At 41.3% G+C, this 17,841-nt stretch overlaps 2 protein-coding genes, 4 long non-coding RNA genes and 1 other non-coding gene across 8 annotated transcripts; 3 read left to right on the top strand and 4 right to left on the bottom strand.

The window, feature by feature from the left end:
• Positions 1–801: 801 nt before the first annotated feature.
• On the top strand, positions 802–1,399 carry LOC147132566 (uncharacterized). Its single transcript, XR_015082094.1, has 3 exons — positions 802–935; positions 1,134–1,221; positions 1,306–1,399. It is a non-coding gene; the product is annotated as an uncharacterized LOC147132566 (long non-coding RNA).
• On the bottom strand, positions 1,103–4,191 carry LOC147132564 (uncharacterized). Its single transcript, XR_015082095.1, has 4 exons — positions 4,091–4,191; positions 2,700–2,823; positions 2,551–2,614; positions 1,103–2,423 (listed from the first exon to the last, which is right to left on the bottom strand). It is a non-coding gene; the product is annotated as an uncharacterized LOC147132564 (long non-coding RNA).
• Positions 1,484–3,353, top strand: LOC147132565 (uncharacterized). The gene is made up of 4 exons (XR_015082093.1): positions 1,484–1,631; positions 1,936–2,415; positions 2,479–2,529; positions 2,744–3,353. It is a non-coding gene; the product is annotated as an uncharacterized LOC147132565 (long non-coding RNA).
• Positions 4,192–5,792: 1,601 nt separating the features above from the next.
• LOC147132562 (uncharacterized) lies at positions 5,793–8,340 on the bottom strand. Its single transcript, XR_015082101.1, has 7 exons — positions 8,256–8,340; positions 7,447–7,495; positions 7,113–7,140; positions 6,875–6,937; positions 6,487–6,546; positions 6,142–6,185; positions 5,793–5,910 (listed from the first exon to the last, which is right to left on the bottom strand). It is a non-coding gene; the product is annotated as an uncharacterized LOC147132562 (long non-coding RNA).
• On the bottom strand, positions 6,674–6,812 carry LOC147132563 (small nucleolar RNA SNORA8). Its single transcript, XR_015082329.1, has one exon. It is a non-coding gene; the product is annotated as a small nucleolar RNA SNORA8 (small nucleolar RNA).
• Positions 8,341–9,439: 1,099 nt separating the features above from the next.
• chtopa (chromatin target of PRMT1a) lies at positions 9,440–13,513 on the bottom strand. 2 transcript variants are annotated; one of them, XM_086015117.1, is made up of 7 exons: positions 13,218–13,513; positions 12,512–12,601; positions 11,369–11,519; positions 11,098–11,151; positions 10,473–10,644; positions 10,216–10,362; positions 9,440–10,131 (listed from the first exon to the last, which is right to left on the bottom strand). In XM_086015117.1, the coding sequence occupies exons 1-7, from the start codon at positions 13,229–13,231 to the stop codon at positions 9,941–9,943; spliced, it is 819 nt and encodes a 272-aa protein (XP_085871243.1). In that variant the 5' UTR covers positions 13,232–13,513; the 3' UTR covers positions 9,440–9,940. The 2 variants fall into 2 exon arrangements, with proteins under 2 accessions (XP_085871243.1, XP_085871244.1); XM_086015118.1 differs by lacking the exon at positions 11,098–11,151 and having other exon boundaries at positions 13,218–13,507.
• A 6-nt stretch (positions 13,514–13,519) lies between these two features.
• On the top strand, positions 13,520–15,389 carry snapin (SNAP associated protein). Its single transcript, XM_086015119.1, has 4 exons — positions 13,520–13,684; positions 13,857–13,903; positions 14,060–14,178; positions 14,664–15,389. The coding sequence occupies exons 1-4, from the start codon at positions 13,569–13,571 to the stop codon at positions 14,769–14,771; spliced, it is 390 nt and encodes a 129-aa protein (XP_085871245.1). The 5' UTR covers positions 13,520–13,568; the 3' UTR covers positions 14,772–15,389.
• Positions 15,390–17,841: the final 2,452 nt, after the last annotated feature.

Raw genomic sequence — 17,841 nt, 5'->3', positions numbered from 1 at the left:
GCCGGATAGATGTATGTTTGGAAGACTGCAGGAAAATGTCCAACTGTTGCTCATGATCCAATAAACACACAACAAAATTTCGAATTTTGTCCGTCAAGGTGGCCGAGTAATATAAGAAGTAGAGTGGTGTTCTGGCAACCAGGGTTTAAAGTAAATGGTGAACAAAGCAAGAATCGAACGCGGGTCTCCCAAAGACCAAGAAATGACACTAACCATTTGACCAGTCAGAACTTCTGAGATGTAAGCATTTATGACAATGCTGCTATTATTTCGTTCCCGCATTTTCAATGTAACAACTGCTTTGCTAGCATCAACTGCTTAGCTTTCTGTGTTAAATGTTTTTTCCTCTCAGTGACGTCATCGCCGGAAACCTATTTAAGTCGCTGAAAAAGAGTAAACGAACTGTGTTGACACTGTATTGATACTGTGTTGGTCAGTTAACACTGACCTCTGCTGTACATCAAAAATCATTGCAGGTTACATTATGTAAAAAAAAGCATAAATTTGCATGATGACCCAACATTAGTTTGTCAAATAATAAATCTTTATTCAATTGCTAGTTTAGTACTTAAAATATGATCATTGTATATTGTATTTGCTCCATTTGTTTGCTGAGTTCAAAATCTGCTTGTTTGTGTAAAGGCTCAAGTGAGCATGTAATATACAACAAATTTATCGAATAAAATTTAGAGAGAACGCGTAACTTGTGTATGGGATTTTGTTAACCAAGTGCTCAATCTCCATCCAACAAATCCACAACATGTCGATACAGTTTGTTTCCTTATAAACACAAATTGACACGGCACAGCCAAACGACACACTTCCTGTATTGGTCACATGAGTTTTTGTTAAAGCGATACACGTACCAATACGGGGTTTCACACTTGAGATCTCGGCACAGTGCTGATGCACTAGTGTTGCTCGTCCCATCACTAGTAAGTAGCATTTTTGGCATGCTCACGCCTTGCTAACATGGCAAGCTAAAGCGTTTGCTCTAACGTGGGTAATTAACGCTTCCTACCTACGACTTTAAATTGCACCAAAACGTGTTTTTGCAACATGTATACTGATGATAAACGGATGGACACAATTTAAATATTCATTCATGATTTAAGTTGATGTTTATTCAACAGTAATGCAGATGCTTTGTGTGACGATGACCAACGAAGCGTTTGCCCAAACCTTTTCCAGCACCTGGACGAAAGTATCGTTTTGCCAAAGGTACGTAGACAAAACTTCACAATTAAACTGAATAAATAAAGTACATTTTCATGCATGAGTATTAAAACTCATTTCTGTCCACAGCCTTGCATCTTCAGAAGAATAGCCAGGTTGACTGCAAAATGGCACGAGTTCTGTGTTTTTATATAAAATATATTATTAAACAGACTAAATCAAGTATCTGTGTGTTGATTATTATTTCTTCAGATCTTAAACAGAATGGCCCAAATGACCCTTAAAATGTCTGACTTCCTGTCTTTTTGGGACATGGCGTCATGAGACTTTTGCATGTCCATGTCAGGTTGCTAAGCCACTAGCTTGTCAGGCTGAGTATTTTCAAGTGGAATGCTTACGTTGTCTTTCAGGCCACCATGCTGTTGAACAGGCGTCCAGCTCTGCTCTCCTCACTGGTGAAACGCGCAATCTTTCATACATGTACTACAAATGTTTGACTTATTTCAGCATGTGCTGAACAGGGGACCTCCTGTGAGTTTATCAATCAGCAAAGGTGTGTCAAATCCAGGTCCAGGAAGTAAAAACCCAGCCTCAGTTTGACTTCTGGGGAGCTCGTTTACTTGCCGGTTGAGTGGAAGCACCTGCGGCTACAGCCAAACTGTGGCAGGGGTTTTACTTTCTGGACCTTGATTTGACACCTGAGTCAGGTGGGAACAAAGGCAACACTTTGATCATTGTCAACTTTAATGTTTGCGGTAGCATCACTCCAGGAAGAAGCACCAGCCAAGATTCTGGATGAAACCGAAGGAGGCGCAGGAGACCTGATGTGACTTTCCAGCAGTGTCCCATCCAAACTTCTGCTTTTTGTTTTTCCTCCCCCTCTTTTTCTGCAGTCATGCCAGATCTTAATTGAGAGGTGTGAAACAAGATGGTGGCGTATAAAGTGAGCTTTTTTTTTTTCCTCAGCAGTTTTGCCAAAGTTGCAGTCAGGACACTCATCAGGCATCTCCAATCCTGTTCCTTGAGGCCGGCTTCCTGAATGTTTTCTCCATGCTGCGACACACCTGATTGAAATGATCAGGCTCCTAAAGAGCTTGCTGATCACTTGAATCGGGTGTGTTGCAGATGGGCGCAATGGAAAACAGGATTGAAGACCCTGCTCAACAAGTTACGTTAGCTTTTTGTCCTGCTCTTGTCCGCCAGGTGGCAACTTTTGAAGTCGAGCTCCTCTTGGTCAAGGTTGGGACCTGTTGCAAAATTCAAACTTGATGAATCAAAGTACTTAACTGTTTTTTGTTCTAGGTGTCGCGATAATCAACTCGCTGACCAGTTAAACGGGCTACAAAAAACTTGGTATGTTGAAAGAGCACTCGCCTGCTTTTTCTTTGACATCCGCTGCAGCTTCCAGTAAGAGTGCCGTCAGGGACTCTTCCACCTGCTGGGCAAAGAGAAATTCTCCATAAATGTGGAAGGTCCTCAAAGTTGCCTAAATTGTCAGTATCAAGACATGCAAACAAACGTACTAAAAATAGCAGCTTGACTGGTCCGTCGTTTGTGGTATTTGCAGGATTGTCCCTCCAGGAGGAGTCTCTGCACCAGTGCAGATTTTCAGGAGATCGACCAGCTGCTGCAGTGGAAGGTTCCAGTCTACAGTGACTCAAAACATCTTAAAGTCAACTAAAAATGAGTTGTCATTAAAGTGACACACTACATGCAGCAACGAGGAGACTGTCTTTACATTTCATCCAACTTGTCATCACGGTGTTCCAGATGACTGCATCAATGAGCAGCTCCAGCAGAAGCGTACAGTAAAACGTATAATACGACATAAAACTAATAATCATAATAAAAGTAATAAAAACAAAAACTAATAAACTAACTAATGAAAATCAGAAATAGCTTTTGAATTATGGTTGAACAGCTTTATTTTGAAAAATAAGCAAAAGCTCATGAAACAGGCCTGGACAAAAATGGTGGTACTCTGAGAAAAGATTGAAAATAATTTGACCATGTGGACATGCTCAACCAACGTGTTGTCGAATTAGCATCACACATGTCTTCCAACTTGTAAGAAGTCACTTGGCCAACATTTTCGGGCATACTACAACCATGGGGAGAGACCAACATTCTCTCCTGCATGATGAAGGATCCAACAGTTATAACGTACGTAAGCTCCACTACCCAAACAAAACAAAACACATTTTAATAAGTATGTATGTACTGTATGTATGCTTTGATGGAGGACTAAGGAAATCATACTGTATTCATTCACATTTTGACTGTAAATCAGAGCTCAATGATGTTTTACTTTTTTTGTTGTTACCCATTCTGCATACATTATCTTGAGCTTCACTGTTAAACTTCATGGCCGTCGTGCACTTTAAATGCATGTTCCTCTTTATAGTGGAAGTCAAACCAAACATATATTTTCCAAGAATATGTTCCCAGCAGGCCCACTAGTTGAAACACGGAATTCTGATTAATTTTGCGTTTGTGGAATATAAGTTAAGCAGAAAAATTCACTTGCTTTTAGCCATCTCCGGGGTCGGACATTTTGTTTTCTGTTGACTGAAAATGACATCACAACTTCTCACAATGACCAATCACGGCTGATTTTTTTTTCTGAATCTGAACTGACAGACGGACGGACACACACCTTTTCTGTTTTCGCGATTGAAATGTCATCCACCAGTGTGGGAATATCTTGGAAACGGCATGACGTTTGCGTCCAAAAGAAATACGGTTTGCTGAGCCACAAACGCACATTCGACAATTCACACGTCATGATTCATGATAAATGCACGCACATTAAACAACACAAGTGAAAAGCACCAATATATCTAAAAAACACGTGAACACTGCATCGCGGATGCATTTGTGACTAATTTTGAGGCAAATCTCTCCCCATGTTCACCTGTTGCTGGTCGTCTAACTGCACACCTCACTATCAACATATTCTTCAAAGGTACTGCATGCTGCTGGTTGCTTCCATTTTCTTCTATGTAGCATTATGCCTGTGGTGGCTCGAGAGGGTCAAACCATTAGGGACACCGGCACAGTCTAATGACACCCAATGTTATTTTATAAATATACTTTTAGTTGAAATCGTGTCTGTTAGACCTATTTGAAAAAAATATTACAGTACATTCAAATATACAGTATATTTTTGTGTACATTTGTACTAATTTTGCAATACTTTAATATTTAAAATTAATGAATGTGATTTCTCTGTATTAAAGGCATCCTTTTTTCTTCAATTCAAAAGAGTTCTCAGGTGTCTAAAGAAAGCTTTTTACTTAACTTGACAACCTGGGGCTTTGTGACTACAGAAAATAAAACAGTTTTTAGAATTTTCCTTACTCGTTTCAGACAAAAAAATATATAAAATTAAGCCGTATTTCAATGTTGGTGTTTGTATTTTAAAATGAAAATCAAATGAGTCGTTTTTCCATTTTTCGTATCTGCGTTCAAACATAATATCCAATGACCAAAAGAGACACGGACCACTGTGCACATTCTCCTTGATTCTAGGTGTCATAGTAACAACAGATAAAACACAATACAGCTGTGCATAACATACAGTAATAATGAGGTGAAAGGTTGTGGGATAGAGGAGAGAGACCAGTGGGTGAACGGTGTCAGTCTGTGCCTGGCCACGTGTCAGCTTTCCAAGAAAGATTAGCAGTGGAAGCCTGACCCCTTCCCAAATTTCGGCTTCCATAACCACAGGTGCGCTAGCTGTTTACAAGTGCACAACACTATGTAATGTACGTCAACATGTACTGAAAATAGATCGTTGTTTACAGACTTGGGAGCTCTCATTCCAACTGTGACGCGTTAGCGCACTGAAAAAACAATGTCCTCCTGTTTGCGCACATATGCACAACACGTTCTCATGAGCAATAGAGGGAAATGTCACGGTGCCAACAGGGTGAGCCTCCAGCCTAATTTTACATACACGCGTGAGCAATTAATACCCTACAATAGTGTGCTACACTTAGAAGCTGAATGACACTTAGACGTGCTCTTTGATCTCAGATGTTAAGAATTTTAGTTAAGGCAGTTCTGCATTTGAGGTTCAGTTCCACTGCCAAATGTCAATACATTGTTAAGGGAATACCTCTGTGATGACGTGGCCAGTGAGTATACTACTCAGTAACAGCAAGCACAGGTTTTGAATTACCTTTGGCAACATTCGTTAGCAGCCCAATCCATTTGTCTAAACCAGCAACGTAACGGGGACTACCATTGAAGAGAGATCGGTTTTTTTTAAGGAAGAGCAGTTGCGTGAACTTTCCACTTGCAAAATACTTCTGCGACTCTCAACTTTGAATGAGCAAATAAGCAGGATTTGTTTTTTTAACATTTTAAACGCATATGTGCATCATACAATTTTTGTGAGTACATTTGCAATTCAAACCCCAAAAGCAAGAATTTACACAATCTTATACCAGCATCTGCTCCACTGTACTGAATATCCAAGGAAATACACTTTTGTATAGTGATCATGTACATAGTGTATAAAAGAGCAAGGGTAAGGTCATCACTGTGGATGTGCACTGCCACTTGCTGGACATACAGGTGTACTACTTGAGCTGAATAGAGACATAGTACACAGACAAGTTTTTTTTTTTTTTTTAAAGTTTTATTTTAGTCTTACAAAGCAAGAGATGACAAACGTTAATCAACGTTATAACGCAGTGCCCAACTCACTCTTCTCTCCCATCATGGTTGCTGTGAAATAAAGGGGGTGGGGAAAAATAAAAATCAGAACTACACAAAACAGACATGACGGCAGTTAACATTGTGTTCCCAACGAGTCTTCTCAGCAAACTGCTGCAGAAGCCCACTGGAATGATTTTTATTTCTGGTCAAGTCCACAGCAAATCAGGAACGAAACTACCTGAAAGCCTTGGTATATGACCAATTCACTAAATCAAAATGTGATAACAGATTGTTACTTACTTTTCCTTGTTTTAGGATAAAGACGCTTCTGGAACAAGCATCATCTGTGAGAAAAAATAAACAACCTTGTACTATTGCAACAAGTACATACGGTTTAATGCGAACAATATTCAATTCAAAAGACTGACAAGCGCTTGTTTCATTCATTCCAGGACTCCAAAACACAAGCAAGTGAGGAGCCCAACGATGTCAGATGACTTGCTCTCGCACGTACTTTTTAACATGCCTGCTGATGAAGCAGCAGGATGCAGACACCAAACAGTGCTGATACAGGAACTAGATATGCAATTAAATCCACTGTTTTCCCATGATGGTTCAGCTCCATTTCAGACTTGTTTTACTCGCCTTGGCTGGGAAATATCTGCTCGGAGGCTATGGGCAGGTTCAACTTGGCCTCGGCGCAACCTTGAAGGAAGAACGTTACAAATCAATTTAGTCCGTTTGACCACAGAATGTGCTTGTTTGGATGTTTATTTCTGAAACGTTGACACATGGGTCATAATGCCTAATAACCAAACATAGTATTCCAAAATGATGTGTCAACAGTCATACCAGGACTACACACACGTGCAGTGAGGAGACCAACGATGCCACGTGCTGACTTCGCTCTCGCACTGACTTTTGAACAAGCCTGCTGATGGAGCAGCAGGCTGCAGATACCGCACAGTGCTTGCCGTGTCAAGTATTTTTTAGATAAACATCTGGCTCAAATCTGTTTTCTTTCTATATTTACATTGTGTTGTGCCTTGCGTCCGAGGTGAGAGTCAGGGAGGCCAAGCTTCAGAGTGGCAAACTCCTGCAAGAAACAGCGGCAGATGGTTGACTTTTGACGGCAAGCTTATCCCACAATCAAAAAGTCACCACATTGTTCAGAAAGGCAATTGTCACTCATGCTTCAGAGCAGTTGAACATATTTAGCCAATCATCATATTAACCATCTCTTGTGGACAAAATACAAGCAGACAACTTACCCAGCTGGCTAGGAGAACCCCTCAGTACCTGGCACAATGGAAAAGATTACATTTAGATACAAAGACATGGAGAACTATAAACGACATTGGCTAGAAAGTGTTATTTCTCGGTAGTAACACTACAGCAGAGGGTTGACTGCAGTGGGTTGCAAGAGAATTGATTGGTCTTTGCACTGCAACAGCTTGACAGCCCACCATACAGGACCAGAGCGCTTGCTGTGCCAAACAGGATATTTGCCTTACTGTATAATTAACTATCAGGGGCCACTATATACAAGGGAAGCAGTTACTTAGTTTTTTTTTTTTTTTAATTTAAGACATAACCAGTACGAACCTCACATTTCAGGCTCTACGGCCAACCGCAAAAGTGACATCATCCCATCCTGCAAGAAAAATTCATTGTTTTTAATTCACATACAGTGCAAATTGAGGAAAATACTTTTCATACAAATTTGCAACGAATAAATTGCATCAACTTACGAACCTGGGGTGAAACACTATAGACTAGTAAGTAATGTATCAGGCCTCATTGACACCGTGCAGCAACCAGTAGTGCGGAGGTGAAAGCATAACCTGATGTAATGTGGCCACAACTGTCATGGGAAGAACCCACTGAACAGGACCATCCCCAAAAATTGAAAAACGTGTGGCAGTGGAGATGGACTGCGACTACTTGAATATTGAACTTTTTTTTTTAATGACCTTTATGAATAATACAATGCTACTTTGAAAGAGCAACGTGAGCCTATTTAAGCTAACACTGTAATGTTAACGATTTCAATACCAAAGTCATCTTGATCACTTGGTTAGCTAGCATGCAAAGAACCACGTGCCCGAGGCCTTTTCGCTCTCGGCAGACGCGCAAACTATAAAATACACAATAACAAACGAGTTTTATTAAACGTGACAGACGTGGGATGTTTTAAAAACTCCATCTACTCAATAGCAACACCATTCTAGACACCGCTTGTAAAAGCATTAGAATCTACTTAGCTGAAAGCTAACGTAACTGTCGTACAAGGCGCGGTATTTAAACCAAACAAAAACGCATACGTCGCATATAAATGGTTGCAAAGTACTTCAACCAACGTGTGATATCTTCCGCCATGATACAACAAATGAATAAAGCGAGTGCGTTCGTACCTCAGCTTCGGAGATGTGGCGCACTTGCAACCTACGCTGAATTTAGCGAGCAGTGCAAAAGAACGATTGACGGTGCTGCAAAAGTATTTATGCTGTGCGTTGCGACAATTGCAAGTACTTTACGTTAAATATCCCATTGGCTGATTGATCCTTTTGCGCCTGGAGATTAAAAAAGAGGGCATACTGTAAACAATGATTTTAGTACTGTGGTTACTTTGTATAAATGGTATAGATATATTTTTTGTTTAAATTTCCAGTGTTTTGATCATACGTTACACGAACTTATTACTGTGTAACTTTCGTCATTTGACCCAGCACGTCTTTTTAGTTCGTAAATGTCATCGTTTCAACGTCTTAAGCACTTTGTCATTCGTCAAAAAACAAAAATGCAATGTAAAAACTACTGATTTAGTCATCGTCTAACACTATTTCCACTTCATTTTCTTTATACAATGAGGGCTTATCCAAAAGATGCGTGAAAGTATTCAGTTAAGCCTCAACGCAACCTTGCTTAGAACACTGTTACTGTACAGTAGACAATAACTGAACAGTAACGAGCCTTTTCCAATTCATGCACAACTGCCCAAAACGTCGTGCAAGGTTCCAGCTACAGATTCATATTTACTGAAACCATTGCGTCCACGCCACCCAACATCTGCATTCACCCAAACCTTTCAGTTGGCACAATCAGTCTCAAATTCAGCTAAGTTCCATTTGCCTGCTCCAGTGCAGATGCACCGGACACAAGCATGCAGCTGCACATTTTGTGCTATTTATGTAAATGTAATTTAGCAAAATAACAGTTACATCCATCTATTATCTGAGATAAAATGCTTCATTTTGCTGCACCTAGATCCTTATAAAAGATCCGGAAAGCATTTCACAAATTGGCTTCCAAGTTAAATTCGGGGTGAGTGATGCTTTTCACCAGAGTAGCATTTGGTGGAAAGCAACTGATTTTATCCCAATATTGTCCGCATAGCATACACTATGTACATAAGACCATCGATCCACTTGCAAAATAATTCCAATAGTAATTAATTGTTAAGCGTTTGTCTTGATCTCCCTAATTAGATTTACCAACTATAGAGTTTGCAGTCTCTTTAAATTCAGTTGGAAATTAGTTAATGGCTTTTGGCTACAGAGATGCTAAAGGACAAAAAAAAAAGTCTCAAAAACCTCCCTTTCCACACAGAAAACACATTCATTGTTGGCTGAAAAAAATGCTTTGTTTACACATTCTTTTGACATAACTTATGAAACAGTGCCAACAAAAATGCTTTGGATGACCAAATTCTGGATGTACAGAAACGTATCATTTGCAATGCCAGAAACAAAGCCCAAACGGTGACTCCAACATAATTACAAAACGGGTTACACATGAATAGAACTCGAACTGGTTTTAAAAGGACATGACATAAAATAAAACTGAGTTCTTCAAGATTTATAAAAGTAGAGTCATACTGTTAAGTACAGTTAAAATGGGCTTCATAAGGAACAGTTGTAGAAATAACATGTGGATGAAAGCACATTCAGTGTTACTAATTTTCTGCTTGTCCAAAGCATCATGGACTGTTTATGCTCTCATCAAAACGATTCTCCCCTTTTTTTGAGAACAAGTAAACAACACTACACAGTATGTGTTAAAGGAGCTGAACAGTTCTTGCAGTAACTCGAGTCCAGTGTCACTCCATATTATCTGGGTCTGCCTGGGCCATGTAGGCATCCAGTTCAGCATCCAAGTGACCTTTGGTCTTTGACATGTAAGCATCCAGCTGGTTGTCCAGTTGCTCGCGTGTCACCGACGGTCGGCCAACACCTCTGCCGCGGCCACGTCTGCCAGCAAAACCGCCGCGCCCACGCAAACCGCCGCGCCCTGTCCACAAATGCGCGCACGCAGCAATAGTGAGTGGAAAGGAAACATTTCAGAGGATTCACTCAACACATGCAGAACGAGTACCTCTGGATATTCCTCCACGGGGTGCTCCTCTCCCCATAGCTCCCCCTCGGCCGGGAATTCCCGCACGCTGGCGGCCGCCTCTACGAAATGCCATACGGCCAGCAGAGCCACGGCCTCGCATGGGGAAACCGGGAGCCATTCGCTTTCCTGCAATTGAAAACAAAATTTGAAAAAAAAAAAAAAAAAAAAAAGGGGCACTGGCACGCATTGGGAGGATCACACAATCTGAATACAAGTTTAAAAGTGGTTTTAAGCACCTCTCAGGGAAAGAGCACCTCTCATCATTCCTCCTCTGCCTCTTCCGCGAAGTCCTCTGGTCATCCCACGCATTCCTCCTCTGCCACCGATGGCACCTCCGCGCATCCCCATGCCGACTGGCCGACCCAACCTGGCTTGGATGTTGCTCTTCCCCAGTCGTTGCTTCAGGCTCTGGGAAATTATTCCAAACGCGGATTAAACTCGGGGTTTGAGGTCTTCGCATATTAAACATGACAGACATAAGAATGTGGCTTCAACACTCATGCTAGTCAACAGACTTGATGCTTAGGTCAATGTTCGCTATCGCCAAAAATCTCATTGTGCTTCTTTTCCAGACTTTTGTATCACACACTGCTGTCACACCTGGAGGTTGCAAAAACAACTGGATTTTGAACAGACAGATCTTGTTTGGTGTATAAAAAAAAAAGTCAATTAGCTAGTCGTTTGCCCCAACACCCACCATTAATTTCATATTCCCAGATTTGTGGTGAACTAGTAAATGTTTGGTTACCTCTGAGGAAAACCCAACATTTTTGCATGCATGTGCTATAGCTTTGTTGACATCATAAATAATATTTAAAAAAAAAAAAAAAAAAAGACTGGATTTGAATGAAACATGAGTACCTTTGGGAAGAAGCAAGGACCAACTGATCCCTGATCATGGTCTACAGTATTTTCCTATAAATCACACGCAATTGTGAAGAACAGATTCATGGCAACTTTATTGACGATCATATTCCCCAGCCCTTAATCAGGACATGATCTTGACGTGCTATTTGGTACGCAGTACCATGTAGACTACTCTCGAAAAGGTTAACCTCCCTCGTAACGACAACCTGTTCGTTTTTTAGCACCCCATGCTCTAAGAAAGTCCAACGACCCTAGAGGTGCGTACCTGTTTGTGACTCAGAGCAGCTTGCACCGAGGGGCGATTCTCCATCTGCTGGGCCAGCCGGCGATTGCGCGCACTGGCCATATGCTGCTGTTGCATGGTGGCTCGAATGCTAACCGCTGTGGGCTGCTTGTTCTTCAGCATGTTAGTGAAGCTTTAGAAGGTGGGAGGGAAAACAGGAAGTAAAAGACGAGGACAGGGGACACAGAAGAGGAGGAAGCAGGTTTCCACATCAAGTCATTTCTCAAGTCATGGATGCGGCCACTTACTGTTGTGGCTCTTTTGTCATTCATATTCCATTTGCTGGCACTCATTTCTCTCTCGATATCAATACTTTTTTTTTTTTTCCAAACCAAGCATAAGAAGCACAGTAGAACAAGAGAGTGAGAGAGAGGGAGAGAGAGAGAGAGAGAAAGATTGGATTTTAAGAAAAAGCCAGAAAGTGAGTACAATTGCCACTTACTGGCCTCCAGCTGACTGGCTCATGGGGTCATCCTGCAGTAGCAGAGGCCATGGACCATGTTGGCTACTCGGCCTCTTACAGCAAGGACCGTGACAAGGATGACATGCAGCAGGGTAGGCTGCTCCGTCACGTCCAAGCTAGGACCGAGTACCTGAACTTGTATAGAGTAAGAGAAAAGAGTAACAGAAGAAAGATGACAGGTGCTTAACTTCAGCTGGTTTGAGAGAGAGAGAGAGAGAGAGTGTGGGAACCTTTTGGGATCTGCAAAAAGTGCAATATCTTCACTCCCCTCTATTGTGTATACTTCATGTATACTGTACCGTGTACATAACAGGGAGTGTGAGTGCCATGGAATTTTCTGGACAGTGGTCTGGTCCATCAAAGGCCTAGTAAGTATTATCACTTCATCTCCCTTTGTGCACTGCTCACACATAGCAATCGGCCTGGGCAAAGTTATCTGAAGTGCCTCGCAACCTTCTTATTTCATCTTATGCGCCCCAAAATATTCACAGGTCTAAAAAAGCTGAGTGAGCAGTGCACACGCAAGGGTACTTCAAAACCGCATCCATTTTGGGCCGGGTCCCTGACAGTAGCCATCTTCAGAGAGCACAAGGACCTTCAAACACCAAGGATGGCCCTTGAGTCTGGTGTTAAAACTGCCGACAGGGTGCATGGCGCCTCACCGCTCGTTCAGGGACACTTTGGTGGTGCTCTTCAGGACAACTTTTTGAGAAGATGCAGCACTCATTTTGACTGAATTCTGTTGCAGGTTCCTGGAAACAAAATACAAACAGAACAAACATGTTCAAGTGGGTGCACTAATGGGAAAAGGCAATCATGAGACTGCAATATCAAAGAATCATCGCAAATGACTCGTACAAATGAAGTGAATCATGTTCAAGATCTCGGCAAATCTCATAAGCAGCTACAGTTCCACATGTAGAACGACATAAACCCCACCAGGCTACCAGCTAACTGGTGGGAGCATCAAAATGTCAACTATGACAACCCATTTGAAGTTTCAAATAAAAACAGGTGCACGGGGAACAACCTCTGCTGCTTTGTTAAAAACGCCACCAACTGATTTACTTGATGGTGACCCACAGATAACCATAAACAATAACAAATCAATCACTCATGGCTGACTAGTGGATGAAAAAAAAAAATTCAACACCACCTGTTGTAATCATTCAATCGTTTGCCCATTTCTTACAAAATCCAAGAACAGGTAGGCCTACTAGTATGTAATTTATTTTATCTCATTATTTAAAAAAACAAAAAACACTGAGTAAAATATCAAGTCATCTTTAAACAGCATATATATGTGGCAATCCACACAACTTAATCGGAACTTAATTCGGCTCTACACTAATTAAACATTTAACTTACAATGAACGTTGCATTGGTCGAGAAGAGCCAGCTAGCTAAACTTAGCTTCAAGAGCTAGCTTGTTCCAACACCACCAGGCCGAGAGGGTGTTGTTATTCGTCCCTTTAGGTTCAAGAAAAACACTTCGCCACAAAACTAAGCGCCGAAAAAAAGAACGACGAGTACTGATTGTCTCCTGATATACTTTCTGCAACGACAAGGAAACGTTGAGAAGCGACTCTGACGAAGCGACTTCTTAAAATGGTGCTGCCTGTGAAGCTGAATATAACCCTGGAAGAAAATGGAGAGGCTTTATGTTATACGTCACGATGACGCAATTTCCGGCATAGCTCTGTTTGCTCCACAAGGAAAATGGCTTCTGCGGTAGTTGTTGACAGTTCTTCTGGTAAAGATGTCATTGCTGAGGGGATGCTCGACCTTTTAAAACCAGCCATCCAACAACTGGACTTGCATGTACACTCTGTCAGGTAAGTGTGCATCATAATCATCCGTTTGAATTGACGTTATTATTTCATCGTTATCTGCATCACATTGCTGCTAACTTCTGTCTCGTGACCCATATCTGGATTTGCAGGAATGTGAAGCGGTAGACCTGTGCAATTGTTCAAAATGTTTTTGTTAATATGTTCTAATCTACAGAGAGAGCCAAGTCGAACTAAGGGAACACATAGACAATCTTGCCACAGGTAATTTAGCTTTATTTTGACATGGCTGAATCACACGTCCACGATTCCCATACACGCACAACACATCTGTCCATCTGCTAAGATTGTAACACAAATTCGTTATTGTACTAATATTTGACTTTGGACGTGTTTTGTTTGTGTTTGCTTTATTTACAGAATTGTGCAGGATAAATGAACATCAAAAGGTGGCTCTTGATCTGGACCCATATGTAAAGAAACTTCTCAATGCAAGACGAAGGGTAGTACTTGTAAACAACATACTGCAGAATGCTCAGGTTTGTGTTGTGTCTCTTAAAATATAAATATTCTATCAGATTTCATTTTTAATTGCTTGTGTGCAAATTCTCTGGAGTGGCTAAGTGAAGTCGAGTAAATATTTGGTTAACTGACAATTTATGAAAATGTGCTTTCATTATGAATTTCTGCTCCACTGTTGTTACTGCCCCCAAACCAAGTGTTTCCCCCTATGACTTGGCAGCTGGGCTGGTCAAAATTCCGCCATTTTCAAAATCACTACAGCAATGCTAAAGGTGAGCAGTGCTCCAGTGAGAGGACACTCTTATGCCCCGCCAAACTGAGGTCTTTGGAGGTCGAGAGATTTTGCGATAAATGCTGATGGTTTTAGTGTGGATGTTAGTGACAACATCCTTGACGGCAGTCCAGAGCTCACCCTCAGATGCCGGTTGTATAGAAATGACAACCAGATAAAAATGGATACAGAAAAAATGTAGTAAACACAAGCATGTTGTTCTGTCTTCAGGAACGTCTAAGAAGACTAAACCATAATGTAGCCAAAGAGACAGCACGGAGAAAGACCATGTTGGAGGCCTCAGGAGTGTTCACCTCACGCCCTCCTAGTAAACCCTGAGCATCCATGTCCTCTGCACAGCAATTACAGGTTGGCCCAATCTGCACGGACACTTCAATACAGGGAGATGTACCTTGAGGAAGGTAACTCCTCCATTGACCTGAAGCTCGCGCTTTGGTCATATGCTGATGTCCTGCACTGCATCGTCTCATTACTTTTGTCTTATGAAGCAGCGTTTTCCAATAATCCCCAGCCCATGTATATAATTATGTCTACCTACTTTGAGTGGCACAGTATTTGTGATTTCCCCTTGCACATCACAGAAGTGAATTTGAAATAAAACTCTCACGTTTACGTCGAGAGGTTTCACATGTACTTGTGCATGATATTTACGATTCGGGTGGTTCAGTACATCTATCCATTTGTTATGTTTCTTTTTCAGGCATACAAAAGTATTCGGAACAGAGTATTCTTAACTTGACCTGTTTATGTTTTTTTTTGTTTTAGCCACTAAGCATTCTGCGATCCAATTTATTTGTTACGCTGTGATTTACTGTAAATAGCAAGTGAAGACTTTTGAAAGGCAAATACTTTGAATCTTTGTCTTTATCTTGCACTTGATTTCAAAGCTAATAAAAAAAACATGATAATCATTAAAGGTTTTCTTGAATTGAAAAATTGTCATGATTTTTTTTTTCCTTTTTCAACTCCATTTTGGCAAAATCCTAAGAAATCATTATCCAAATACGTTTGGGGTTTACTAGTTAGGTTCAACAATTTAGAATAATTATGGATAGCTTTTAGCATGGCTCAAATAAAATTTTAATGATCATGCAACTTGTGATTTCCTCCAAAGCCTTTCCCCTCAATTGTTGATTTTGTGCTCTTTTAGAAATTTATATTAATAACAAAAACTATGTTCTAATCCAAGGGTTCTCAAACATTCAACAAGTACCACCTAAAATACCACCATCACGATCAATGTTAAAATACAGTAGTGTAGTAGAGCTAAGTGTTCAAGAAAAAAAATATTACTCATGAGTAGAGTTAACATTAGGGATGTCAAAGCAGTTTTATTTATATAACATTTTGTACAAAAGGCAACTCGATGTGCTTCATACAACCAAAATCATTTACAAACAAACAGTTTAAGACATTCATAGGCAAAGCAGACAGAACAAAAGTAGTCTACTAAGAATTATTAAGAGAACCTACATTGACAACAATTAAACACATTTACAAACAAAATATTTAAAGGCATTTAAAAGCAAACTAGAGGAATAAAAAGTTTTTTTTCTAGAACTATTGGAAGTGAAATGGATTGTAATGCTTTAACTAATTTGCTGCCATTGACGAATTTATTTGTCTTTTCACAGTCCAGCCATTCAATGCTAGGAATTTATTTATATTTTTTTCAATTTTTTTCTAACGTTATGATAAAAGAGGGTCTGACAATGTCTGGCAGTGAATGAGTTAAAGACAGTTCTTAAAGAGGCATATTCTCCCGTTAATACTTAAGTCCATTCCTTACGCGCTTTCTTGCACATTTTCAAGGCGTGGCGAGTCTCCCGTCTAGGCCCTTGACATACCCGCCATCCGTAAAAGGTGAAAACTCGCACAGCCACCGAAGAGGTGTGACCCCATTGAATTCTGAGGATGCCTGCAAGCAACGGATTATGGAGTTTTCACCTTCGAGAGGCGCTAGTCTTTAGTGCAGCCTCCGGAGCGGCAAACGCACACAAGTCGAATACGACTACACTGCACTTTGGCAGTGATTCTTTCGAGGACCACTAGAGGGAGTCCATTGCTTGCTTGACTATCTTTTGAGTTACTTTCTGGTGATACAAATGACCAGAAAGAACAGTTGACACTAATCATAAAGAGAAATTGTGTTCACTGAGTGAATGAAAATAAATGAAATGAAAAGAAATGTTGTTAACAGGGCAAATAAACAATTTGAGATTATGCGGCTGCACTTTCTTGAACGGGTGATGCGGCTGCGTTTAGAATTATCCAACCTCATTTAAACGTGTTTACAGGGAAGATACTTTAAAGAGGAAATAGAACCCAATTTTTTTTTCAAGAATATGTTCTATGCAGGCTGCACGGTGGGCGACTGGTTAGCACGTCCGCCTCACAGTTCAGAGGTTGTGGGTTCGATCCCGGCTCCGGCCTCCCTGTGTGGAGTTTGCATGTTCTCCCCGTGCCTGCGTGGGTTTCCTCCGGGTACTCCGGTTTCCTCCCACATTCCAAAAACATGCATGGTAAGTTGATTGGATACTCTAAATTGCCCCTAGGTGTGATTGTGAGTGCGGATGTTTGTCTCTGTGTGCCCTGCGATTGGCTGGCAACCAATTCAGGGTGTCCCCCGCCTACTGCCCAAAGACAGCTGGGATAGGCTCCAGCACGCCCGCGACCCTTGTGAGGATAAGCGGTATGGATAATGAATGAATGAATGTTCTATGCAGGGCCACTAGTTGAAACAATGCACTCTGATGAACACTGCGTTTGTGGAATATGAGCTAAGCAACAAAATCCACCCATTTTCAGCCATCTCAGGGGGCGGCCATTTTGTCACTTCTGTTGACAGAAAATGACATAAAAACTACTCAGGGCTCAGGTAACAACCAATCATGGCTCACCTGTTTTCTGAAGCTGAGCCAAGATTGGTTGTTACGTGAGCCCTGAGCAACAAAATGGTCGCCGCCAGAGATGGCTAAAAACGGGTTAATTAACTCAATCCATCCATTATCTATACCGCTTATCCTCCATAAGGGTCGCGGGCGTGCTGGAGCCTATCCCAGCTGTCTTCAGGCAGTAGGTGGGGGACACCCTGAATTGGTTGGCAGCCAATCGCAGGGCACACAGAGACAAACAAACATCCGCACTCACAATCACACTTAGGGGCAATTTAGAGTGTCCAATCAACCTACCATGCATGTTTTTGGAATGTGGGAGGAAACCGGAGGACCCGGTGAAGACCCACGCAGGCACGGGGAGAACATGCAAACTCCACACAGGGAGGCCGGAGCCGGGATCGAACCCACGACCTCTGAATTGTGAACCTCTGAAATATGCTTGGGTTGACTTCCATTTTAAGTTAATTGTTCCAAGAGCCACATTGCACACC

This window comes from Filicampus tigris, chromosome 18 (assembly GCF_054856515.1).
Source record: "Filicampus tigris isolate MCC_2025a chromosome 18, RoL_Ftig_1.0, whole genome shotgun sequence".
NCBI lineage: Eukaryota > Metazoa > Chordata > Actinopteri > Syngnathiformes > Syngnathidae > Filicampus > Filicampus tigris.
Note: the sequence above shows the minus strand (reverse complement) of the source record. Positions and strands in the feature narration are given on the sequence as shown.